Raw genomic sequence first — 26,378 nt, 5'->3', positions numbered from 1 at the left:
ACAGTGGATGGTTCTAGTCTTACCTCCATCACAATGCACTATATTCTCAGCCTCAGAAGAAAAAGGAGAGAGAATGGGCCTATTACAAGGATGCTCATGATTTCTGAGAAAATTTCAAGGTCTTCACAAGGTTAATATACCCATCATCATCAACAACAACACAGCTTTGACATCAGTACATGAAGAACAGTGATCATTAGATTCAGTCCATCCTCAGATTCCTAATCTCAAATTCCAATCTGGGAATATAAAATCTAGACATTATCTAGACAGACTGTTTTAGCAGTCAAGTCTAAAAGCGTAAGTATCAATGTGACACAGTCATGGAGTTTATGGAAGAAGAGGATGAAACACTTTTCCCATATAGCAGGTGTTGGGAACCTTTGGCCTTCCAGATGTTGCTGAACTCCAACTCCCATTATCCCCAGTAATCGAGGATCTTGGAAGTTGTAGTTCAGCAACATCTCAACATCTAGAGGACCAAAGTTTCCCCACGTGTGCCATACAAGGAAATAAACTAAATTTAAAATTGATGCAAACAAGTACTATACCTTTCTACAGATCAGGCCCCAAGGGGGTTGTGCAATGTGCTTTTCTTAAGAGCTACAACCTCAGTAGGACTGGATGGCTCTGGAGATACTACTACATTGGCACTAATTGGCACCATTGTTAGCAGCCTTGTTGTAGAAAGCCAAGTATAGGGTGGACAAGGGATTTGAGAAAGCGTCTCTGTCCCCACTGACTAAGGCAAAGAACGCTCAGAAAGGCAGAGTATGGCCAGTATAATGTCAGCTCTGCACAGTGTTTTTTCTGGAACAAAATGAAAACAAAAATGAGATATGACAAAGTGAACTATTGCCAAACTTATTAATTTTCCAGCGGGAGGCTTTGTGTGCTTATTAATCCTGTGCATTTGGGAAGAGAAAAAAAGGGATGATCTGAAGATAACGAAGTTAACAGATTATAGAATTACATTATTGCCTGGTTTACTTACCACAACGGCAAGGTTGATTACTGTGACAGTGTCGTTTTCTGGCCCAACTGATAGATCTGGCTGAAAGAAAGCAATATTTGGCTGGAAGAAAGACACTGTTGAGTCGTTATGTTGAGTGATGTTTTGTTTGGGCAAATATCGCATCCTGAGAAATGAAGGAAGAAAATCAGCTTCAAAACCTGAATTTGAAAGTGATGAATTTGCACTAGCCAGCTGAACTAGTATCCCTTATGAGCGACAAAGCAGTCCCTCCACTCCAACACACTTAATATGTAGGGTCTCTTTCAATATTTGCTTTTGGATTTCTCTGTCACCACAGAGAAAATATGTTCAACAAAAAAATGACTACACTTACATCACCTGCAAAAAGTGATGCAACACCTTTTTTAACCCCTGGTTCTGTAAAGCACCTTTGTTACAAGCTGGAGTCCTGTAAAGTCTGGATTGATGCCCTAAAATGGTGGTTACACCTACATGTCGTAACAGCTCCTGGTAGCTATCTTTACTGCTCTCGGCCTCTTTTGTGAGTCGCTGGATGAGCAAGATGGAGAAGAAAATAACTGAGCTTTTCCCCGAAGTGCTGGGCAATTACGGGCTTAAGGCAGCCCAGATTTCTGTCACCCAAAGACTAATGGACTTAGACTTGCAGCATTTGAAAACTGCTGCTAATAAATCCTGCTCACCACTATTCTATAATTTTAACAACTGCAGAATTATTGCAGCTTCATACTTGTACTTTGGAATAGTCAGTGAGTATAGCAGAGCATGTACTCTTGCCCGCTTTAATGTGTTGCCATCGGCACTGTTGAAAGGACGATTTAACAAAATCCCAGCTAGTGAATGCACCTATCCTTGCGGAGCTGGTGCAGTGGAAACTGTTCAACATGTTTTACTGTCTTGTAATTTGTACAGTGAATGCAGAAAGAAGAACATTTCCTTTTTATTAACTGTTTTGCCTAGGGGTATTTCTGCAAATTTGGTAGAGTTCTGTTTAAGGGATGTCTTACCCTCTGTTACCGAAAGTGTTGCAAAAAATGCTGCCAGTCCAAACAAACTACTTAATTTGTCTTTCTTAGATTTGTAGTAATTATCAGCAGTTGTGTTTTATATGTATTTTAATTTTTGTGGCTTTTAAAAACTAATTTTAATATTTTGGTCTGTGACCGTAATAAATGATTCAGGGCCCGGAAACAAATTGGGAGCCAGTGGAGTTAATAAAGCACAGGGGTGATATGCTCCTTGTGCCGTGCTCCAGTTAACATTCTGGCTGCTGCATTTTGAACCAACTGCAATTTCCAAACTGTTTTCAAAGGCAGCCCCATATAGAGTGCATTACAGTAATCAAGCCTTGATGGCCACAGTGACACATGCATTGGTGACAAGTCAACTGCCTCCAGGAACGGACGCAGCTGGTAGACCAGTTTGAGTTGGCCAAAAGCACTCCTGGCTACCGCAGCCACCTGATATTCAAGCAGCAGGGCAGGATCCAGGAGGACTCCCAAACTGCAGACCTGCTCCTTCAAGAGGAGTACAATCCCATCCAGAACAGGTTTTTTCCTTGTAAGCCCCTTGAGGGCTTTTGGCCGAAAGATGGGGTATAAATAAATTTTAATAATAATAATTAATAATAATAATAACAGGTTGCAACCCCATCCCTGGTGCAGTTTTTCCCTTGACCAGCAGTACTTCCATCTTGTCTGGATTAAGTTTCAGTTTGTTAGCCCACATCCAACCCTTCACAGCCTCCAGATACCGGTTTAGGATGAGCACTCCCCTCCCTGCAATCAGGTGGTAGGGATGTAATGTTTAATGAGTGTTGTCTGTGTGTCCATTAGCTTACCTGTACAAGTCAACAAGTGTAGACTCTTTCACACAAACACTGGTATATAATAAATAATAATAAACTTTATTTCTACCCCGCCCTTTTTCCAGTAGGACTCAGAGCGGCTTACAGCTAAAAGATAACACACCATGAAAACATAGAAATGTATACAATTAAAAATAGAATTAAACTATGAGAAAAATTAAAAACTATAAAACGTACGTTTAAGAACAGCAGATAATTTAAAATAATAAGATCATAATGTAGTCACCCATCCTATGACACTTAATCCTGGCCATTCTCTATCCCAAATGCCCGTTGAAATAAAACAGTCTTTACTTGTCGCCGGAAAGACGGCAAGGAGGGAGCTAATCGCACCTCACTCGGGAGTTCCATAGCCTAGGGGCGGCCACCAAAACTGTACCCATGTTCAGTGTAGCATGTTGAAGAAGCTGTCATTGTCAGACCTTTCCAGATCCAGAACTGGGGTCATTAGTAAAGCATATAAAAGTTCAGAGCAAGTAAGTATAGTTTGGGGTGCTAAGTGCAGGAGGGGGATCTTTACTAGCTAGAGCCATTCAAAAAAACAACCTTTCATGCTAGTTTTCATTTTTTTGTCGATCCATTAATAAGAAAAAGGAATTGCACTGATAAAATTAAAGCAGAGATAAAAGTGGTGAAATTCTCATAGATGTGGGTAGGAGCAGCGTATTTGCTGAACCTAACTACTTTTGAGGTGGCTGAGGGGTGTTTCTTGTGTTTAACTTTACATCTCTCCAGTGGTCTGCACTCTGAGCCTTCCCACATGTGTGCACTTCCTAAAAAAACCCATAGTATCCTTAGCTGGGCTTTCCTATATACACCATAAGATAGGGAGGCTGCCTACGGTCAGAGCTTGGAAAAGTTACTTTTTTGAACTACAACTCCCATCAGCCCAATCCAGTGGCCATGCTAGCTGGGGCTGATGGGAGTTGTAGTTCAAAAAAGTAACTTTTCCAAGCTCTGCCTACGGTGCACCCAACAGCTGTTTGCTGTTTTTTATTAAGTGAAGCCTTTGCCACTTTTTAAACAAATCAGTGTAGAAAGATTAAGATAATAGGAGCTTCCATAAAAAAGTTTTTAGAAGGCAGTCAGTCTCAGGTGCTCAGTAGCCAGCTTGCAGGGCTTCAATTAAAACTCAGGGAAGATGACATATCCTCTCATGGAGCTTTAAAAAAAATAAAAATCAGGAAATGCAGGCAGTCAGGATGGCTAGATAAATGTTTAGTGGAAAGAAAGCCACACGCAAAACTACCTATGGCCACTTCACAATGATAAGGTGAGCTCAATCCTGCACCCACCAAAATTTTAAAATTACCCCAGGAACAAGGCAATAAAATTGAATCTTCTTTCACAGCGGACGAGGACTTTTGAAAAATTGATCTTTGGCACAGTGCTGTGATTAGTAGACTGAAAATACCCAGGTTGGTCCACCAACACACCTAAAAAAAAAAAAAAATTAACAGAACACACATTTAATCCACAAGACTTTGCCTACCTGTAAGTGTAGGGGCCTTTCTGCTTGAGTATTGGTTTTGATCCATTTTTCATTACCTCTGTTGGGTTTTGTACATCAAAGATCCAAAACTGCCTATAGACCGGACTCCCTGGCACAACCCAGTTCTCATATGCAATTGTACCATTTTCAATTACTGTTTCCTGTAAAAAGCAAGGAGAAAAGGAGTGTTGTGTGCTGCACTCACTCAGATAAAGTTAAAGGCCTGAACCTCTGTACATTTCAGCAAGATTTAGAAAAAATATTTACCTAAAAGAAGGAGACCCAAGAATTGTGAAAGAGGTTCTTAAAACAGAGGCCTTTTACTCAAACTGATATTTGCCTAGGAGACCTTAAGAAGCATTTCAGCTAAGTGTTCCATTTATTGGTGCAGATTTAAACAGAGTTCCTTTCCATTCCATTCCAGACTAATATGTAGAAAGGGACAAAAGGGGAAGATGCCTTTATAAGCACCAAAAACCCAGATAAGCTTCTAGTGAAGTCAGGTTCGTATGGCAATATGTAATATTGGCATCTGACATAAAATAGATTCTTCTTCATTGACATTTTCCAAACAGGTGCTTGTAAACTACAAAAGCTGCTCTAGCACTGGCCTTTCCCAAGCCAAAGAAAGACACTTTACAAAGACGATTTGAAAGGTAACAATAAAAAAGTCATGAAGAAACTTTACTAGTAATGTACAGAGCGTGTTACAAAACATCTTGAAGAATCTATACTAGTAATGGGCAGAGCTCATTACAAAACCCCACTTTGCGAAAACCTAGATCCATGATTTTGCAAGTAGAATTTAGGTTTTTGCCTGAAAGTTAATCAGACCTAATTTCTAAATTATCAGAGAGTAGCAGACCAGAATCTTCTGTGCAGACATAAGAGATAACACAAACAAAGGCTTTGGCCTTAGCATTAGTTTAGAGATATGTTCAGAAATTAAATACAGAATTTTGGCACACTCATCTTGCCTTTGGTTTGAGCTATAATTGAAGTAATGGCAGGGAGGTGTGAACTGGAAAAGATAGTTTATGTAATCATTCATTTTCATAACTGATAACTTCATTCACATTCATTTCTCCTTTATTTCAATGGACTTCCTGCCAGTAACAAGGGATGGTGATGAAATTTGATACAGTTCACATTTAAAGCCAAATTATCAAATCTGCACATTCCAAAACTATGAGAACCAATATAGAACCATTCTTTGAAATTTGGACTTATCTGAATTTTGAGATGCAGTTGCCCAACCAACGCTTACAAAAATAGATATATATACGGGAAAATGTGCATAAAATATATCAGTGAAAATAACATACAAAAATGCACTATATTAGGAGAAACTGCTTACAAAAATGCGTAATCAAAACTGTACACAGAGTGTTTACTTGGAGAAATTTGCATTAAAACACAAGAATTTTCGTGATTTTGTTGAACTGCATATTGCTGCAGAAATGTGGAGAACTTAATGTAAGGCCAGAAAACTAAGAAATGGCGAACACCAAAATTGACAGATCCTACCATCCCTACTTGCAACATTTGTTTTTAGATCCAATCAGCATGAAATTTGAGGCTTTTATCCTTCCAAAGGAACAGACCTGCTAAATTTCAGTGACATGCAACAAAAAGAATCCTATTTTATATCTATTTCGCTGATCTCTCACCCACGATAATCTTTCTGACCTGAAAATGAGGTTTTAATTTTTTATCCCACTAGCAACGAATCCAAACGATGTTTTCAATCAGAAACCATTTGTCCAAATTATTGTTTATTTTTAAAATAGGAAATGAAGCTTTTTTAAAAGAAAGGAAACAAAGTCTTAAAGTCAGAATAAAAAAAGCACAGGCTTTCATTTGCATTTTCAAACTTTCCAAAAGACTAGCTTTTGAGCAAGTCATTATAAGGCTACTCTGGGAAATCACTTCAGTCTTGATGCCAGGGTCAAATAGCAAGACTCAACTTTTGCCCTTCACTTCAGAGTATGTATTTGGAGCAAAGTTGTTAAGAACTGTGAGCAAGGAAGGACCATATTTGTATAATAGGAACACCCTGCAGTGAGCCAAGCTTAAGCTGTTTGGAGTAAGGCAAAGCTATTTAGTCTTTCTGCGAAGTAACATTCATTTGGTATTTTGTGTCATGTGCAGATACACACAAATACGTAGAAGCAGCCAGTTTTAACATGTAACGCTCTGTTATGACAGCCAAATGAAGCTCTTTACTAAGGCTCTTAGCATCTGGATTTAGGATCCGCTGGCCCTGAAAAGATTTCCTCCTTAAGAAGTTTATTGTACTTCCCCCTCCCCCTATGCATCCCAGTGCTGTCAAAACCTTCTAAACAAATGCCACAACTCCATCAAATGCAGGAACCACTGCATTTCAGAATGCATTGTCCCTTTCAAGAGAGCCGGTCTACAGAAAGGTTTTTTTTTAAGGTATATAATGATCTTAAAATGAAAGATAGGCCGCCCACTTTGGTCTGAAGGCCTTTGCCACAGGATCTGACTGAAGTACTCTAGAAGAAGACAGAAGCCCAACGGCCATGGACTTGCTTGTCCACTAACTCTCCTACAGCTAATGTCCCGTTTCCGTCATCTGCAGCCTTCTAGCATTGCACAAGTCCCAGGAGGCCAAGGGTTATGTGGGGGAGTGGTGAAGAGGAGGAATAGAAACAGAAAGCAAGGATCTACAGGGGAAAGATCAACACACTTTCCGTAAGGCTTTGGAAAGCGCTTGCAAGAAAAGTAGGAGAAAGTTTGTTTTGATGTTCATGAGGCCTTCTTCACATGACCTATGAGACACAAGCACAAAGACCACTGGCAGTAACTGTTGCTAAACAGCTGCCAAACATTTCCTTCAATTGCTTCAGTGAAAAGACAGGCTGATTGGTACACGCATTTGGCAGAGTGATCTGGGTCACAAGGGAAAGGGAGAGAACAGCCACCACTCTGAAGAAAGCTCATTATTCAAAACCAGCCTCTGGCAAAGTCCTCCCTGAGATTTCCAGAGGGAAAAAAGCTCTTCACCTCGACAAACAGGTTAAAAGGGTGTTAATGGCATCACTGTGAAGCCACTTGACACACGTTGACACTTGCCATGCAGATCATATCCCTGAAACACACATCAAAACAAACCACTGAAATGTTTTCCCTCACCATGCTTTAAGGCAGAGCAGGAAATTATAAGCCTTCCATCATCCTGTTTAGTGAGAGTTCTGCGATGGTATCGTTGAGACCTAGGTTTCCCACTTCAAGCTGCAGGTTAGACCTCAGGCTCTCTCAGATGATACACATATAGAAAACTAGCATGTCAGGGAGAGCAGCTTTCTTCCAGAGTTATTTTCTACGTGCAGAGATTTACATTTGTTCAAAGAGACCTGCAATATGAAGTATCTCAACCAAGGACTCCCTCCATACCCCCAGGAACTCCCACACACTCAGGAACAAAGAGAGAGAGAGAGAGAGAGACTCCCAACCCTTCCCCCAGAACTCCCAAACACACACATACACACCACAGGAGTTCCCAAAAAGATCACCCTCCCCTCAATGGGTTGCTAAGCTTGCTCTACTCTTCCCCCCCCCTCAAATGGATCACTAAGCTTCCTCCTCTCCTCCCCTTTAGACCTTTTCTTGTAAGGAGGAGGGAAGCGGCCTGCTGAGGCAAGCAACACAGGAACAGTGAGGAGTGGCTGGGGCAGTGCCTCAGCAACCATCCTTCTCTCTCTCTCTGCTTCCCTCCTTCCTTGCCTTCTACCATTGAGGCTGTCAATGAGGTGGGGTGGGTGGGGCAGGAACAGCACAGCAGGATGGTTGACGAGGAGCTACCCCAGGCTATCCTGACTGTTCCTCCGTGGCTCACCCATGCCACCTCTTGCTTGCTCATCAGCCTGACTACGAGGGAAAGCAAGAAGTTCAAGCTGTAGGGGTGCACTGGCCTAGAGACCCACCTTTGCAAACATCCTTGTGTCAAACCTTCACTGAGGTTTTGTGCTATGCCAAGCCTCTTCCACAGTCAGACACCATCCCTTCCTTAATAGTCAACTTAAAATCCTTGTTTAAGTCAGAGAATTAGGATAGATGTGCAGGGCAAGTGACCAAGCTTGAGGCACCAAAATGCTAGTGAAGAGAATCCTCCAGCCATGTATGTGCCTTCCATAGAGTCAGACCAATGGCTGAGTCATAGCGATGCCAGGTCTCCGGCAAACAGCCGGAGACTCCGGCCCTGCCCCTGCTTTTCTCACCTCCGGCCAGAATTGCCCCCATGTTGTTTAATCTCCGGCTATTGTGGACTCCCAAGAGCGAGGAGCCAGTCATGCAGACGCCAATTTTCCCCTTGCTTCTTCTATCTGCTTTGCCTCCTCTCTCTCTCTCTCTCTCTCTCTCCTTTGCATGCAGACGTGCACACCTCAGGGGAAGGACTCCATTTGCCTTCCCAAGCACTACCTCTCATTCTCATTGGCTGCCCCTGAGGCCCAATGAGAGCCGAACCCAGGCTTCTTCCGTGGCGTGGAGCAAATTGGAGCAAGTAGGAGGTGAGTTGGCTGGCTGGCAAATGCCCCGGCTTTGAGGGTTTTAGGGAGTTCTAGCTGCTCTAGAGCTGATGAGCAGCTGTGGCCGGGGAGCAGTGGCATTCCAAGAGCAGGCAATAAGAGGATGACGCATCGGGCGCTGCCTCTTTTCCAGCTCCAGCTCACCCAGGATAGCGTCCCACCTTCCCCCCCCTGCATTTAGAGGCATCCTCTCTCCCTGTCCTTGACTTCCCTCCCCTTTCTCCCCTCCCCCTTTGATTTCTTTGTCTGTTTATTTATTTTTATTTTGCGTGAGAAACATTGGTATTTCTCTCCCTCCCCCTTCTCTATCCCCCCTTCCGCTTCTTTCCCTCACTGATCCCAGGGCTCCCTCACCTCTTCTCTTGCATGCTTGGGAGCCTTTTTCTCCCAAGCACCAGCAGCCTGTAGCAGACTCACTCTCTGCTCGGGGTGGAGATACATGGGCTGGTGAAACCAGAAATTGCTCTCCTCTCTTTCTCTCTTTCTCTCTTTCTCTGTAAGTGTTCATTTACTCAGAAAAACTTGCTGCAGCCTTGTGCCCCTTTTGGGAACCTCCTATGATAGTTACTTCCAAGAAAGCATGTTCTTCCTCCAGGATGAAGACTGCAATCCTAAACACGCTTGGGTGGGAGAAAGCCCACTGAATTTCGTGAGGATTGCTTTGGAGTAACTAGGCTTGGGATGGGCTTTAGAGTCTTTTCCTCTAAAATGAATTGGGTCAACCAGAAGAAAGACTTCATCTTATTTTTCTGTTCTAAACATCTCAGGGCAGAGACCTGTCTTTTTTGCTTGCTATAAACTGCATTAATTATTATTTATAATAATCTGCAATCGCTAGGGGCATTATCAGGGGAGGTTGAGCCCTGGGTCTTTTCTGCTAGACCCAGATCTGCTACTCCCCACTTTTTAAAAACAAGTTTATTTTTATTTTGCTCATAGGGCAGCAAACTACAGTGCCAGTGAGATCCCAGGCTGCACACACACCGTACATTTAAAGTGTGCGGCTTCCCACAAAGAATTGTGGAAATGTAGTTTACCCCTCACAGCTAAAATTTCAAGCACCCTTAACAAACAACAGTTCCCAGGATTCTTTGGGGAAGGAGAAACATGCTTTAAATATATTGTGTGTACACACACTATTTTAATTTGCCCAGAAGCACTGTATACATTTATGCAGATTGTTGCCCAAAGTTTTTCAAGAACTTAGCAACAAGGGTGTAGTCGTCCAGGGTCTCGGGGAGTCTTAGATGCCTTACTTTTTTGGGAGCAGGGTCTCAGCAGAATCCCTGTGTTTCCAGCATTCTATGAGCCAATCAACATGACAGGGGAGTGTGTTAGCCACTTAGAAGAGTCTTCTAACATGCATCCTTGTCCTTTCCTGCTGATTGGAGCCAATCAGAGTAAAAGGAGGTAAGTCACTGAGCAGACTCTTCTCAGTAGCTAATACATTCCCCTTTCATGCCTATAGGCTCCTAGGGACCTCTGTTGTGGAAGAATGCATTAGCAAGGATCTCATTCTCAACCCAGCAGCAGAAAAGGGAAAGGTGGGAGGGGTGTGGCTGTGACTTTCATGAAGGGACCCTGCACTCCTGAATTTGCCACTGCATTGCTGCTAGCAACACCCTTGGCCATTATACAGCAGACGCAAGTAACAGTCTCCCAGCCCTTTTGGCTAAAGGGTGGGGTATAAATGCCTTAAATAAATAAACACAAAAAGCAGCTACTCAGAGGAAAATTCAGCAGAGGATTAAGGGTTGTTTTCACCACTGCCATCCAATATAATCATCCCCCACTTCTTACTACAAACCAATACATGTCTACTCAGAAGTAAGCTCCATTGGGTTCAATGGTACTTACTCCCAGGTAAGTGTGTATTGGATTGTAGCTTAGTTACAAGCTTTGAACTAACTTCAGCTATTTAATTGTTTACACATGATCAGGTGTGTAGGTGTATAAATTCCTTTAAAATGTTGTGGGTTTGGCTCTGGTAAGTTTACCACTGGCAACCTTATGTTCTTTTATTTCAATTTTTTTTAAAAAAAGGGGGGGGCTTTGCTTGTTTTTTTTTTTTAGGCCTTCTGGATGGCTCTGAATTGCAACTCCCCAGGACCAGAGGCATAACTGGAAGTCCTATGGTTCCCTATGCCTGGTGTATTCCTTCCATGTGTTAATTTTTATTTTTTTGTTTTGGTATTGGGGCCCTACTTGTTAGCTTCTAGAGGAAACTAAAGCAGCTCACAGCAAGAAATAATGCACATCCAACTCACATTTAAAGTGCATGACTTCCCCCAAAGAATCCTTGGAAGTGTAGTTTCCCCTCGCAGTTAGAGTTCCCGCCACCCATGACAAACTACAGCATCCATCTGTGCTCCCATCTAACATCTCTGCAACACTAAGCTCCTTTCTTCCTATAATGGCCTGGCCTGAGGGCACGTAAACCCTTCTTGCCAGAAGCAAGTAAGCTAGATTAAATGTTCCCTAAAAGTGTTGAACTATGACTTGGCAGACCAGGGTTTGAATCCTCAGACAGCCATGAAGCTGACTGGGTGACCTTGGACCAGTCACTGCCTCTCAGCCTCAGAGGAAGGCAATAGTAAACCACCTCTGAATACCGCTTACCATGAAAACCCTATTCGGGACCGACGAAGGCAGTCCATTTCCATTTTGCATCCATGCTCCCTAAGCTTGTGAGAAGGAATGACCTTGTCACTTCAGCTGGACTTGGGAACACCCTCTTTTAGGTAAGATTTCTATTTTAATTTCCAATCAGAGAATTTTTTTTTAATTGTATGCTCCAAGCAACTGTGGTTGATACTTAATGTATCATGCTTAATGACATAATTAGCGCCCACCCATGACATCACTAGGGCCCACCCCGTGATGTCACTAGAGCCCACCCTGTGATGTCACTAGGGCCCACCCCGTGACATTACTAGGGCCCGCCCCTGTTTTCTCAGGTTTTTGGATGGTTCCGACCTGGCAACCCTACTGAGTCAGTATTTCAGACATGAGTCGCACTCAGCTTGACCCTGAGACCACCAGTGCTCAATAAGACATCCGCCCTGCCATTGGGGCATGAATGAATTGGTCAAGTCAGCAACACACTCATGAATCCTCATCTTAACTCCAGATAGATAAAAAGGTTGGATCATATCCAAGGCATCCTTCTGTGCGTGCACATGCGTTTGCAGTTCCTATGCATCCCCATCAGCCACAGTGCAAGAAAAAGAGGGAAGGGGGAAATTGTGTGGCCTTGCAATTCCTGGCAAAGGAGCTTTTCATATTCTGCAAGATGAAGCACTTCTATGTAGTAAGACAGAACAGTAAAAATAATGTTATACTCTACTTGGAAGTTACTTATACACCACTCTAAAATATAGTGCCAGTAATGGTTGCTACTGTTTCAAACATTTTGAGGCTTGCATTCCTGTGGTTAGGTTAAATGCTGCCAGCCTCTTGCACAAAAATGCTTTACAGGCAATGGAATTCTCAAAGAGAAACAAACTAGGACCATTATTTTCTACAGCCCTTGTTAGGTTCAAACAGGGATGGGGAACCTGTGGCTCTCCACATGCTGTTGAACTCCAACTCCAGCCAGCATAGCTAATGGTCAGGGTTGATGGGAACGGAAGTCCACCAACACCTGGAGAGCCATAGATTCTCCATCCCTGAACTAAAATTACACAATGCCAGAGAGTAGGCTCATTTTAAAATTTAAAAGAGCACTTCAGGGCTGTTCTTTATTTAAACCAGACCCAGTGCCTGCAGGAAGAGGAGAACATCGCTGCCCAGGGAAGGAGAGCCTGCTGCTGCTGTTGGATCACCACCTCCACCACCCTTCCCTGTGGGACTTCTGCCTGGCAGACATCCATCTTGCAGGACCAGGCCCCAGGTACCCAGCCAGCTGTGACTGATTTCCACCACCTGTCCCTCTTTGGAGGGATACATAAGCCGGCTGGCTGAGGTGGCCTGGGTTTTTTGTGTGCTGGTTGTGGGTCATCCTTTTTTTTTTCTTTTTCTTTTCTTTTGGGGGGGTTGTTTTAAGGTTGGGTGCCTGCCTGAGTGGTGGAAGCTTACATCGGGGCATGTGTCAATCACAGGGGAGTGATGGGGGAAGGGTGGGAGGCCAATGTATACCGAGGCTGGGCGGCAGATGCTGGTGGAAAGCTAGGGGCAGGTCATGTCAGGTAAGAGGAACTAGGGAGAGATGCATAATATCTGTCCCCTGTTCCGGGCCTGTCCAGGGCCTGTCCAGAGCCAACAGACAGCTGGGGGATGCTTGACTCCATACTCTGGCCTTCGACTGCTGCTGTGCAATGCCAGGTCTGTTGCCCAAAAAACATCCCTCATTCATGATATCATATTGGATGAGGGCGCGGACCTGGCATGTATTATGGAAACCTGGCTGGATGAGGCTGCTGCTCCTATCCTTGCGGCCATGTGTCCAGCTGGGTTCTCGTATGCACAGCAGCCGAGGGTCGGTAGTCGGGGAGGGGGAGTGGCGGTTATTTACCGAAGGTCCCTGGTTCTCACCAGACCTCCTCTCTGTGAGACCAAGGTGGCAGACTGCATGTACTGGAGGTTGGGCCCAAAGGGCAGTCTAGGGATTCTGCTTGTGTACCGTCCACCCCGCTACACAACGGACTCCCTGGCCGAGGTGCTGGAGGTGGTCTCGGCTGTGCGTGTACAGTCCCCAAACCTGCTGGTATTGGGGGACTTCAATGTACATTCAGAGGCCATCCTTACTGGGGCGCCTCGGGACTTCATGGAAACCATGGCTTCCTGGGAGCTGCACCTTATTACAATGGGGCCCACCCATGTAGCCGGTCATGCACTCGACCTTGTGTTTGTCTCGGGAGAGGAGGGGAGTGATCTGAAAATTGGGGGTACATCCATCACCCCCTTGTTATGGTCAGACCACTACTTGGTGAGGATGGACGTTTTGGTGCCACAAACCCTCTGTGGGGGTGGAGGACTTATTAAGATGGTCCGCCCCAGGCGTCTGATGGATCCTGATGGATTCCTGAATGCGCTTGGGGACTCTCTGGAGCATGCACACAGCCACTCAGCTGAGACCCTGGTGGAAGGGTGGAATGCCGCAATCGCCGGGGCATTAGACCAGGTGGCTCCGAAATGCCCTCTCCCCCTGACGGTTCACCCCACGGTTGCAAATTCTGAGGCGGGAGGTGAGACGGCTAGAGCGCCGGTGGCGGAAATCTCGCTCTGACGACAATCGGACACGTTAGAGCTGCTGCGGCAGCCTATCATGTGGCAATAAGGGCAGCAAAAAAAGATTTTTATGCTGCCTCTATTGCATCTGCAGAATGCTGTCCCAGGAGACTGTTCCAAGTGGTCTGGAGCCTGGTTGGTCCAGTTGCTCCGGAACCAATGGAACATGCTAAGGCCTCCTGTGACGAGTTTGCTAAACACTTTGCGGAGAAAATCAATCGTATTAAGAGTGTTATTCCGTGCGCTGTGGACACAGTGAGCGAGCCAGAGGTGACCAGTGGTGCTCTGGTGGTGTGGGATCGGTTCCAGCTTCTTCCATCTGATGAAGTGGACAAGGTGCTTTCAACCTTAAAGCCAACCACTTGCTTACTCGATCCTTGCCCATCGTGGCTCATTATGAGCTGCAAAGATAGACTGGGTGAGGGGATCAAGATGGTGGTAAATACATCTCTTGAAGAGGGAGTAATGCCATCAGCGCTCAAGGAGGCAGTAATAAAACCAATCTTAAAGAAGCCCTCCTTGGATCCCCAGATCTGAACAACTTTCGCCCAGTCTCAAATTTGCCATTCTTAGGCAAGGCGGTTGAGCGGGTGGTAGCAAAGCAGTTGCAAGCGCACTTGGAGGAAGCAGATTATCTGGATCCATTTCAACCGGGCTTCAGGCCTGGACATGGGACTGAAACAGCCTTGGTCGCCTTGGTAGATGATATGAGGAGGGCGTGGGATAGGGGTGAATGCACCTTCCTTGTCCTCCTTGATCTCTCAGCGGCTTTCGATACCGTTGACCACGTTATCCTCCTGGACCACCTGTAGAGGTTAGGCATGGGGGGCACTGTATTGCAGTGGTTCCATTCCTTCCTCTCTGGTAGGTACCAAAGAGTGGCATTGGAGGATGAGGTCTCGGATCCTTGGCCTCTCACTTGTGGGGTGCCACAGGGTTCTATCCTCTCCCCGATGCTGTTCAACATCTATATAAAGCCGCTGGGGGCAATCATCAGGAGATTTGGGCTGCAATGTCATCAGTATGCGGATGACACACAGCTCTATCTCTCATTTAAATCTTCACTGAGGTTGGCTGTAGAAACCCTGTCCAAGTGCCTGGAGTCGGTGAGTGGCTGGATGGGAAGGAATAAGCTGAAGCTGAACCCTGACAAAACCGAGGTACTGTTTGTGGGAGACAAGGGAAGGCTGGGGGATGTGGACCTGGTGCTCAATGGGGTACGATTGCCCCTGAAAGACCAGGTCTGCAGCCTGGGGGTCATTCTTGACTCCCAGCTGTCCATGGAGGCTCAAATCTTGGCTGTGAGCCGGGCGGTGCTGTATCAACTCTATCTGATACGGAGGCTGCGCCCCTACCTTCCCAACCATCTGCTCCCACCGGTGGTACATGCCCTGGTCACCTCTCGCCTAGACTACTGTAATGTGCTCTATGTGGGGTTACCCTTGAAAACAGTCCGGAAGCTGCAACTGGTACAGAATGCAGCGGCTTGTCTGATTAAAGGCAGCCGCCGGCAAGATCACATCACTCCAGTGCTGAAGGAGTTGCACTGGCTACCGGTTGTTTACCGGGCCCAATTCTAGGTGTTGGTTTTGACCTTTAAAACTCCACACGGTTTTAGCCCAGTCTATCTGAAGGAGCACCTCCAGCATCGTCAGGGATGCCGCTCAACAAGATCAGCCTCAGAAGACCTTCTCTCGATCCCACCGGTTAAAACAGCTAGACTGGTGAGGACTAGAGAGAGAGCTTTTTCAATAGTGGCCCCCACCCTGTGGAACTCTCTCCCAAATGATCTCCGCCATGCCCCTTCTATGATGAGCTTCCGCCGGGCCTTGAAGACCTGGCTCTTCAGGCAGGCTTTTGGGGTGGGTTAGGTTTTTACTGTTATGGTTTTAAATTTTAACGTTTTAATGTATTGTTTTTTATCTTGTACGTCGCCCAGAGTGGCTGGACAACCAGCCAGATGGGCGACTAATAAATTTAATAAATAAATAAACAGCACTGCCAATCAGAAGCAATGCCATTCTATTGACCACGGTATCCTGTTAAATTGCTTGAAGGGATTGGGAATGGGAGGCACTGTTTTACGGTGGTTCCGTTCCTATCTCTCCAACAGATATCAACGAGTAGCGTTGGGGGATGAGGTTTCAGACCCTTGGCCCCTTAATTGTGGTGTGCCACAGGGCTCTATCCTCGCCCCCATGCTATTCAACATTTATATGAAACTGCTGGGAGCTATCATCAGGAGTTTTGGGCTGCAGTGTCACCAGTATGCGGATGACACGCAGCTCTATCTCTCGTTTAAATCCTCACCAGAGTTGGCTGTGGAAACCTTGTCCAATTGCCTGGAGTCCGTAAGTGGATGGATGGGAGAGAACAGGCTGAAGCTGAACCCCGACAAGACCGAGGTGTTACTGGTGGGGGATAAGGGAAGGTTGGGAAACTTTGACCTGGTGTTTAATGGGGTGAGATTGCCCCTAAAGGACCAGGTCCGCAGCCTGGGGGTCATTTTGGACTCTCAATTGTCCATGGAGCCCCAGGTATCTGCAGTAAGTCAGGCAGCCTGGTACCAACTTCATCTGGTACAGAGGCTGCGACCCTACCTTCCTATACATCTGCTTCCACGAGTGATACATGCCCTGGTCTCCTCTCGATTAGACTACTGTAATGCGCTCTACATGGGGATACCCTTGAAGACGGTCCGGAAATTGCAGCTGGTACAGAATGCGGCGGCACGCTTAATAAAGCAAAGCCGTCGCCGGAATCATGTCACCCCAGTGTTGATGGAGCTACACTGGTTGCCAGTTGTATACCGGGCCCAATTCAAGGTGTTGGTATTAACCTTTAAAACCCTAAACGGTTTTGGCCCAGTTTATCTGAAGGAACGCCTCCAGTATCACCAAATATGCCGCCAAACAAGATCAGCCTCACAAGACCTTCTCTCGGCCCCACCGGTGAAAACAGCTAGCTGGTGCGGACCAGAGAGAGGGCCTTCTCGGTCGTGGCCCCCACCCTCTGGAACTTGCTTCCTTTTGACCTTCAACATGCCTCCTCCCTGATGGCTTTTCGTCGAGCCTTAAAGATCTTGTTATTCAGGCAGGCCTATGGGATTTCTGGGGTGGGTTAGGCTATTATGTTGTATTACTAACGGGTGGTTTAGATGTATTGTTGTTTAATATGGTGACTGTTTTATGAATATGTTTTAAATTGTATTTTATATTGTGTAAGTCGCCCAGAGTGTCTGTTAAGTCAGAGAGATGGGCGACTAACAAATAAAATTTTATTATTATTATTTATTATTGTGGAACTATTTATTGCCATACTTATGCATTTTGTAGAAGGTGAAGCTTCTGAAAGGTCTTCAAGAGAAGCCCCACACAATGTGTATTACAGCAGTCAAGATGAGCAGTACCCAGCACATGCAAGAAAGTGGTGGAACTCCACACCAACAAGAAGATATTGGATATTGTTGTTGTGTGTTGTTTTTTAAAGTGCTCCTGGCTATATACCCCACCTGAGAAGGGCCAGATCCAGAAGTAGAAAAGGCTGGTCTATTAGGTGAACGGGCACTGCCCCACCAACCTCAGACTGCTTTCAGCCAGCCTCCACCTGCCTCCTTCTTACTTAACACCAGGGGTAGCTCTGCCAGTCATTGGCTCTGGCTCCTCCTACTGTAGGTCTCTCCCTGCCTTCCGCTCTACGGGTCCCATCAGCCACCACTGTCCAGAACTATACCCAGATTCCTCCCACTTTCTACACTTGGAAAAGAGCATTTCCTGGTCTTCTGAGGCAGAGCCATTGCCACAGTACAATAGGCATCAAAGCAGCTACAGACGAGATGTTTCCTGTTCACACATCTAAGGAAACCGCTGCAATAGCATTTCCCTTTTCCCTTGGATGCACACCTTTGTTTCCTGTATTCAGCCACATCAAATCATATACAGACTTTCAAGAAAAGCTTTGGAGGTCGTCCAAGTTGATGCAAGAAGCTAAGTCGCCCTGAAAAGTATTGTCAGGCAAAAGATAACAATTGGCTTCACTAGAATCTGTTGAGACAGAACTGAATATTGCCATTTCATGAACTGGATCTCATTATAGGGATGGATGAATCTATACATTTCAGTTTCAGTTTCAATTTTTCCTGACTTATGTTTAGTTCACCAAGTTTCTGCATCAGACCACAATTTTTAAAAAAAATGCTCATGAAAATTGCCAGCATTTTAGTGTGCGTTTCTCTTTATACACATTTTTGTATGCACTTTTGCCTAATGCACCTATTTTGCAAGCAATTTCCCTGATATTTTGTATGTTATTTTCACTAGTTTACACATTTTTATTCTTTATGCAAACTTTCTTCTAATACACGTACATTTTTGTACCTGTGTTTTTTGTTGGATAACAGCATTGCCAAACTCAGACGCGGGAATTGTGACGGATCCCTGCCTTTCAGTTTGTACATTAAATCACAAACCAAAGTAGATTTCCCCCCATCCCTGTTCATGACCCACTTCAGTGCTTCACATGCAACAAAACTCACTAAGAGCAATGCAGCTGTTCTTTTTTCTAGCCAAACTCCAAAAGCCTTACAGTGTATGGCTCAAGGAGAGTCACCCTCTATCAAGAGAGCCTCTGGGGTTCTCCTTATTCGCTCCTTGTTCTCTGATTGAGGCATGCTGTGGTTTATGCAGCTTGACTTTGTGAGAAGTGCAGTCAAACTGGATTTGCCCTTCCTTTCAGCTCTACGTACTCTTGCACTGGGAAGTGATATTGTATTACCGACAGCATGGCTGTAGACTAGGTTATTTTGAAAAGTACCCCACCATGCCAAAATAATTCTAATTTGCTGTTTAAGCCAAGTGGTCATAAGGAATTTTTTTGGGGGGGGGACAGAGGGCCGTAGCTCAGTGGTACAGCATCTACTTTGCATGCAGAAGATCCCAGGTTCAGTTCCCAGCATCTCCAGGTAGGACTGGAAAAGACTCCCCTGCCTGAAACCCTGGAGAGTTGCTGCCAATCAGTGTAGACAATACTGTGCTAGATGGTCTAAATTGTCTGACTCACTGCAAGGGAGCTTCCCATGTTCCTGTCAAATTAACAGCAGGCCATTGAAATGGCTGCTCTAGGAAGGTGATAAAGACAATGTTTATTTCGGGCATATTGATCATGCAACGGTTCAGCAATTTTTTTCACCTGACTTATTTCTACAACATAGCCATCTAGTCTTCAAAGGGGAAGAGTCAGCTCAAAAACTTTTTTTCAAACCTTTTTAGCAATGCCCAAAACAGCAATGCTGTGATGCGTCTTGTAAAAATGTACATTTAGCCATTAACTTAATCATTCGTCCTCACTTGGCTTCAGCATCAGCATCGTCACATAGTTGGGTCAAACTGCCGATGTAGCAGTGGGCTGCCACCATGACAACACATAGGTCTTTAAGTGAGCGTTTGCACGGTTTAAGTACCAGTGGTGGCAAGTTTCCATGCACACACTTTCCAAATACACTGTTTGAGTTAGAATATTTGGTACAGCCCTGCAAGTTCGACTCAGACAAACACAGTATGGGAAATGAGTATAGCAGCCTGGTTTGCAGATCACATAAAAGTGGTGCATGTTTGTTTTTAAACAAACTATAGTTTAATGTGAAGCAGCAGCATACTGTTGCATGCTGCTCAAAAATCCCCACAGCACTCCTGCCATGCTGCAGATGAAGCAAGCCAGAGCCTGGTTTATCATGTCATCTGAACCTGATCCCCAAAACATGCCATGAGTAGTAAGCCAAGAACAAACTTCGGTTTCCTGCTCATGACTTGGAGAGAAAGAAACTCAGCTTCAGACACAAACCAGACTCTGGGTTGTTTTGTCCATAGCATGACAGGAGGAGAAACAGTATGAGAATTTTTGAGCATCACGCACCAGCATTGTTCACAGTAAACCACAACTTGTTTTAAACAATGGTTTAATGTAATGTGTGAACTGGGTAAGATAGTAACTTGGGCCAATGATCTAACAGATGCATTCAGGCCCAGGACCAGAGAGCCCTGGGCCAATTCCAACTTTTGAGACACCTAGCCACAACAAACATTCAAAATGATGACTCAAAGGCACCAAAAAAGAAAAGGAGTCAGACCTATCATTTACCAAATAACATTTTTCATTTGCCTATAGCTCTAAGCTCAACGTGTATGTGTATGTCACTGTTTAGTCCAGTGCTCATAAAAAGAAGTTGTTAATTTGGTTGGCATTTGCTAAGTTTCACAAGTGTCTAAATCTGAGATCCCCTTGGAGCTTCAGGCCCAGGCCAAACAGCTCTCCTGCCCAACCCCTGGCCTGGCTCCGGATACATTAAGCACAATCCTAGCATAAGGGATGACTGGAGATGAAATAGCAGGGAGATCATCCACAATTCTATTACGTAGAATTATGTATAAAAAGGGGGGGGGAATCCCAAAACACTGAGAGAAAATTAATTTCTTAGGAATAATGGCAATTACCATTAAAAATTTAAGCAGTTTTGCTATTAGAAATCTCTACAGATAATCGTATGCCCTGAAGAAGGCCCAACATACTAGAGGCTGAAACGCGTTGGGCTTTCCTAAGAAATTCTCTCAGCATTTGGAGATTTTTTTTCTTTTTCTTTGTGGTTCTTTGGATGCTGACCATTTTTGTTTCCATAACAATACACACAACAATATTTCTGGCATCTGAAGTCTGATGCAGGATTCTCATTAGCTGCAACTACCAGTTGAATCTGTTCTAAAGTGTGAGCACAAGTGACCGTTACAAGGTTTGCCAGGGCTGTCTCAACTACATTATTTTAAAGTCCAACTGAGTAGCTCCTCTGATTACACAATGTAAGTCTCTGTTCCAGAATGCCTTGCAGTCATTTTATTTATTCTAGCTAAGGGCACAGTCAGGTCACTTTTCAAAGCAGCAGGTATCAGTGTGGGGAAGAAACTTTTCTAAAGAGCTGCTTTCTTTGCAAAAAAGAAGACAATGCCTATCAGATAAGAGAATCAAGAAGTTGATCCAAGATTACCATGGATAATATCTCTCATTGTGTCTCATGTACTTTAGAGTGCGGCTCTTAAAATAGTAGTATTAGTATAGCAACTAAAGTACATGAACCATGCTGCCCCTGGTCATCTACAAAAGAAGATAATCAAGTCTAAGTAAGCCACTATTTAAAATAAAAAGGGGTGCTGAAACTGATACAATTGCATCACCTCCTCTCCAATGCTATTGGCATGCCTTCCAGTACTGTTAAAGAATGACCAAGATCAAGGATAGGAACTTGGGCTCTCTGGAGCCCAAGCACCAAGTGTTCATTCTGGACTTAGCACTTGGCAGTATGGCAGAAATGCAACGTTAAAAAGCCCTTTTTGTCAAACCATTTGTAGAACAGAGCCCAGGATCTCTGTTCATCTAGCTCAAACCTTTATGGCATTTCCGCTTGGCGGTCTCTTTCCATACTTCCAAAATTAACCACTTCCAGTTCCCTATACATTCTCTGTCACCAGCATCCAAAACCTAGGCTGGCTGATGAAAATTACCTCTTATTGGGAAGGTTAATTGCAGTTCAGCCTCTTGAAACAATGGAGACACAGACATACCTTGCATTCTTGGAGTGTACATACTCTATACTGCTAACATAGTTACCTGGAAAATTAGTTTTACCCTACCCTAGTTGCCCCTGGGTCCTGGTTTAGACAGAAGCTTCTATTCTAGCTTGCCATATTGAATTTGTTCAAACACAGTCAAGTCTTGCAAAGTCTCAGAAGATTGTGTTGCCTGGATTTACCAAAGATGATTCTCAGAAGAATGAATGCAGAATACGATGTATGTGGCACTAATCAGAATACACAGTGCTTTAGAGAATTTGCATACCTAAGCAAAGAGTCTCATTCCTGCTCTGTGGAACTTATAATCTACATTTAGACAGTTCAAGATGCAACTGAACATCCAAGCAGAAATCTCAGAGAGGCAGTTGAAGATGCAGGACTGGGTAGAATGAGTGAAGGCATCCTGGCACATCAGCAAAAGTTATGGGGAGGTCACTTAGGGACGGTGTTGTGAAAAAGAACGAATATAGCAGCAGACCAACAGAACAGTTAAGGACATTCAACAGAGAAGGGGAAAGACAAAACAGATGTCCCAGAGGAATTCTGAATAATTCTGAATAGAAACAATGGGCTCCAAAACTGGACCCTAATTCCCTCAAACGTTGTTCTCTATCCCATGCTAAACAGGCCCTGGCTTGCACTGGTAGGCAAGCTCATGTCATGCAAACAGTTTTCAAATACATTACCCTACAAATATTAAACTTATAAAAAGTAATTTAAGTTGCAAAGATTACAAGTTGGTCCCCAAAGAACTCGGTTTCATCAGTATTTTGGCAACACTTCAAAAGCATTCACTGAGTGACTGTTCAAGAGCACGAACATAATCAGCAAAAAAGATCTGAACAATGCTGTCAATCCACATTTGAAGAAATGGGGGGGTTTCCAACAGTGAAAGATTGCTCTTCATGTGGGCCACAGTAAATATTTTTAAAGTGCCAAGAAATTTGAGCACCATTCAGGAATATTGCCTTTTTAAAAATCACACAATAATGAAACTCATTACAGCAATATATAGTGAAGGAATGCTCACTTTTTATTTCTCTAGTTCCCAGACAACTCACATTTTCTGATCAGTAGAAAAACGTGAGCCAGCCCGGAGTTTTAGAGCTGATATAACCAAATATATTAGGCATTAGTCCTTTTCATACAACACATCTAGGGATGGCCCACTTAAGACGTACTGTTTTACACATCCTGCTAAACACAAAGGCAACTGTATGCATGTAGGCAAGACTGAGGCTTCTGCATCTTGCATATACTGACTCTTTATGTACACATGCACAGAAGATCTGTTCAGTCTTATAAAAAAATCATGGAGTTTGAGATTGAGCCTGCCACTGATCCTGCTCCCCAAGCATTCACTCCTTGTGGATGTGGTTGCCACCCATTGTGTCTTCTGTCTCATTGTATTGAGTTGGCCCCAACTCCATTTGCCACATGCAGAACCAGAAGTCCATATCCAAATGTGGAACAAATATGTAGTAGTTCTTGGTCCAGCAATGGCATAAATCTGAAGTGGACCACTCCACACCTTGAGAGTATTATCATGGTAACATGCAGAATAGATAGAATGCTGATCAGCAACAGCATTGGAAGACTGTGCAGTGGCAATATTGCATAGGCTTCCAACAGCACACGTCACTATGACAGCTTGCAGCCCCTTACATCCTAGGAATAGCAAAGCTAGTGACGCCAGGGTACAGATGCAGTTAACCAAGTTAAAGCCTCTTTAAAGTAGTAGGTGCTTCTAAACGTGGACTTAAATTTCTAAATGGGTCACTGAGATTGACATATCACAAATGAGTCATTGGCAACATGTGTTTTTTGTCTGTGTGCTTGGGTTACTTATCAGATTTCCCACAAATACTAAATACATATTCAAATGGGGTGGTGGTGGTTGAGGGATACAATATTGTAGGGATGCTTAAAAAACTTGAATGCATTAGGAGCACCATTCCCACTCCACCCCACAATCTGGGAGCACTCTAGGTGTTCTACCTTCCAAAATATATTTCCACAATAACATTTTTGTAGTTAGCTTTGCTGTGGAAACCCCCAGCAAGCGATCTGGGTGACACACACATTTCATGTGGAGAACTGAGCCTAACTTCTACATAAACTGAGAATACATCCCAGAATCCTCTAGAGAAGACGACTAGTAATAGCAGGCAAGCTCGTTTGATCTTATCATTGGAGGAACCCCAAAAGGGATGAATAAGTCCAGGCTTTCTTGGGACACAGTTTGGAAATGAATATTCCACAGCAGGAAGACAAACATGGCTATCTATTAATAGCAGCAATATTATAGATTCTGGGCTGACTTTAAAGTCTAAAAGTTTCTCAACGGTTTAAAAATCTAGTACATTCAAATATATGCTGTTCTAAAAGCACAGTCCTTGAAGTAAAAATGTACTTTTTGGGAAAAACACATGTAATGATCCTGCCACAGCTAATATTTAGCAAGATCTCACTTTACACAGTATTTCAGCAACTGATTCCATCTTCTCCTACCCAAACCAAGCCACCCAAATCAAATGCAAGGTTTACCCATTTAAGCTATATTTAAAATCAAGCTACATAGTTTTTATTGAGTCTTACAGCTGACCAAAGAGTATGTCATCTTAAATATTAGCTACTAATAAAGTTATGTGGCATTATGCAGTTTTGGATCTCGGCCAACACACCAGACAAATTCAACACACAACAGTCAGCAGTATATAAACATGTGTTTAGCAGTTTTTAAAAATGTATGTAAAGTGATTTATATACTCCACCGTTCAACCTCTCAAATGTCTCATTTTACCAAGTTTAAAGATTTCAAGCAAGCCACTTTTCAAGTATCACCTCCAGCATCTATAAAATCAGCAATGCACAGAGACAACCCAGAACACACATCAGAAGCTGTTGCAGTAGGAAGAAGGGTGCAAACTAGCAATTTGTACACAGCTCCTTTTTCAAAAATAGACATCAATTATCCCTCACTTTTTTTTTTACTGAATCCAAAGTGCTATACACAACGCAGCCTTCACTTAAGACTAAATTCTTACCACATGAAATTCTTTAATCTGTGCATAATCACTTTCACTCTCCTATGCTGCTTTGGGGATTATACACACATGCCTCAAAGGGTACAAAAATATGTCACACACATGCACATCTTATATTATTTAAGTTTACATGTATTGTCTCAACAAAGGGATCTTTATTGTCTTTGGTGTATCACATATCTATTATTTATTATGCATTATTATGGTGGTGGCAGCTCAGGGGGCAAATACAGCTGAAGTAAGGCAAGTAAACCAAAGTTTAAACTGCAGCACACCCAAAAAATACAAGACCTAATTGATTCCTGTGTGGTGGAGTCCTTTTTAAAGAAGGCAGTATTTGCAATTTATCCCTTCATTATTCATATGTGTAGATTAATTTGGTAAAAGTTATTTTATCCATGTGTTAGGGATCTGAGACCACACAAAAGTTAGATGGGGTGTTGTTATAGACCCTTGCCCAATACCATCTCCAGACAGCAGGGCTTAGATGACTTCAAGCTTGTGGGATCATTGTTCTTTCCTAGAACCCCAAAGTCTGCCAGCTCAAGCTAAGTGCACAGAAGTGGTCCAGGAAGAAGGGAGGACGTATACTAAGAATTAAGAGCATCTCTGCACACATCTCAGCCCAGGAGTTCATTTTTAGTATCAGAATAGAATTTAGTCTTTTCACACAAAAATTCACTTTCATTTTCCCCAAAGCTTTCTTCATTTTATCAGCCTGGTTTTTGAAGGAAGGTGGGAGTAATTGCTGCTATTGTAAAACAACTGGAAGTCAGCAATCCTTGTAGATCTCTGGTTGATTGTCAGTTGATCACCCAATAGATCCTTAATTACTGTCTGCCCACCTATGCTGTACCTCTTTCTTAATCACTATTCTTAATACAATTTCATACAATTTTACATTCAAATGGGAGTTAGATGTACTGTTTTTAAAATGCCTAATGTGAGCCTAGCCATTTTTTACAATCACTAGAAGGGTTAGATGTGGTTTTGGATTACATTGTAACCATATTAAAAAGAGACCAAGGTGGTCATTAAAACAATACCCAAAGATACAGGTTTTATAGAAGCTCATTACCTTTTTTATTGTCTTCTCAATAAGATAGTTTCCAACGGGGATCAGAGCACCTCCAAAGATGGCTAGAACTGCACCTATAATTGCACCACTCAGCAGGCAATAGTTCTGGTTACAACCCATTCTTCTTTATGGAAATATGCAGGTCAGGGAAGGCTTGCAGTTTCTTCTGCCTCTGGGGCCCCTTACAGCTTTGTCGTCACGGCACACATACACCACTCTTGCCCGCAGGAGCCTCAAATGTAGCAGGGACCTAAACACACTTTCAAAAGAGATCAAAGTACGAAGTACAGTATGAACAACGGCTGGGAATATCATTTAACATCATCTAAAAAAACATGTTTAGCACACGCACAGACACTTAGTCTATTGCTTGCAATTTATACCAGAGATTTCAATTATATATTGTTGTTATATGCCTTCAAGTTGATTACAACCTATGGCGACCCTATGAATCAGCGACCTCCAATAGCATCTGTTATAAACCACCCTGTTCAGATCTTGT

The 26,378-nt window shown here is 43.7% G+C and overlaps 1 protein-coding gene across 2 annotated transcripts in view; it reads right to left on the bottom strand.

Moving 5' to 3' along the window:
* The window catches only part of CD36 (CD36 molecule), a 97,476-nt gene that overhangs the window by 25,536 nt on the left and 45,562 nt on the right, over positions 1-26,378 (bottom strand). For both annotated transcript variants that reach the window (XM_061582152.1, XM_061582153.1), the window contains exons 2-4: positions 25,877-26,135; positions 4,354-4,514; positions 995-1,139 (exon numbers count right to left, since the gene is read on the bottom strand). In XM_061582152.1, coding sequence (XP_061438136.1) covers positions 995-1,139; positions 4,354-4,514; positions 25,877-25,996 — 426 coding nt within the window. In that variant the 5' untranslated portion in view covers positions 25,997-26,135. The remainder of the gene's footprint in view (positions 1-994; positions 1,140-4,353; positions 4,515-25,876; positions 26,136-26,378) is intronic.

This window comes from Rhineura floridana, chromosome 8 (assembly GCF_030035675.1).
Source record: "Rhineura floridana isolate rRhiFlo1 chromosome 8, rRhiFlo1.hap2, whole genome shotgun sequence".
Classification (NCBI taxonomy): domain Eukaryota; kingdom Metazoa; phylum Chordata; class Lepidosauria; order Squamata; family Rhineuridae; genus Rhineura; species Rhineura floridana.
Note: the sequence above shows the minus strand (reverse complement) of the source record. Positions and strands in the feature narration are given on the sequence as shown.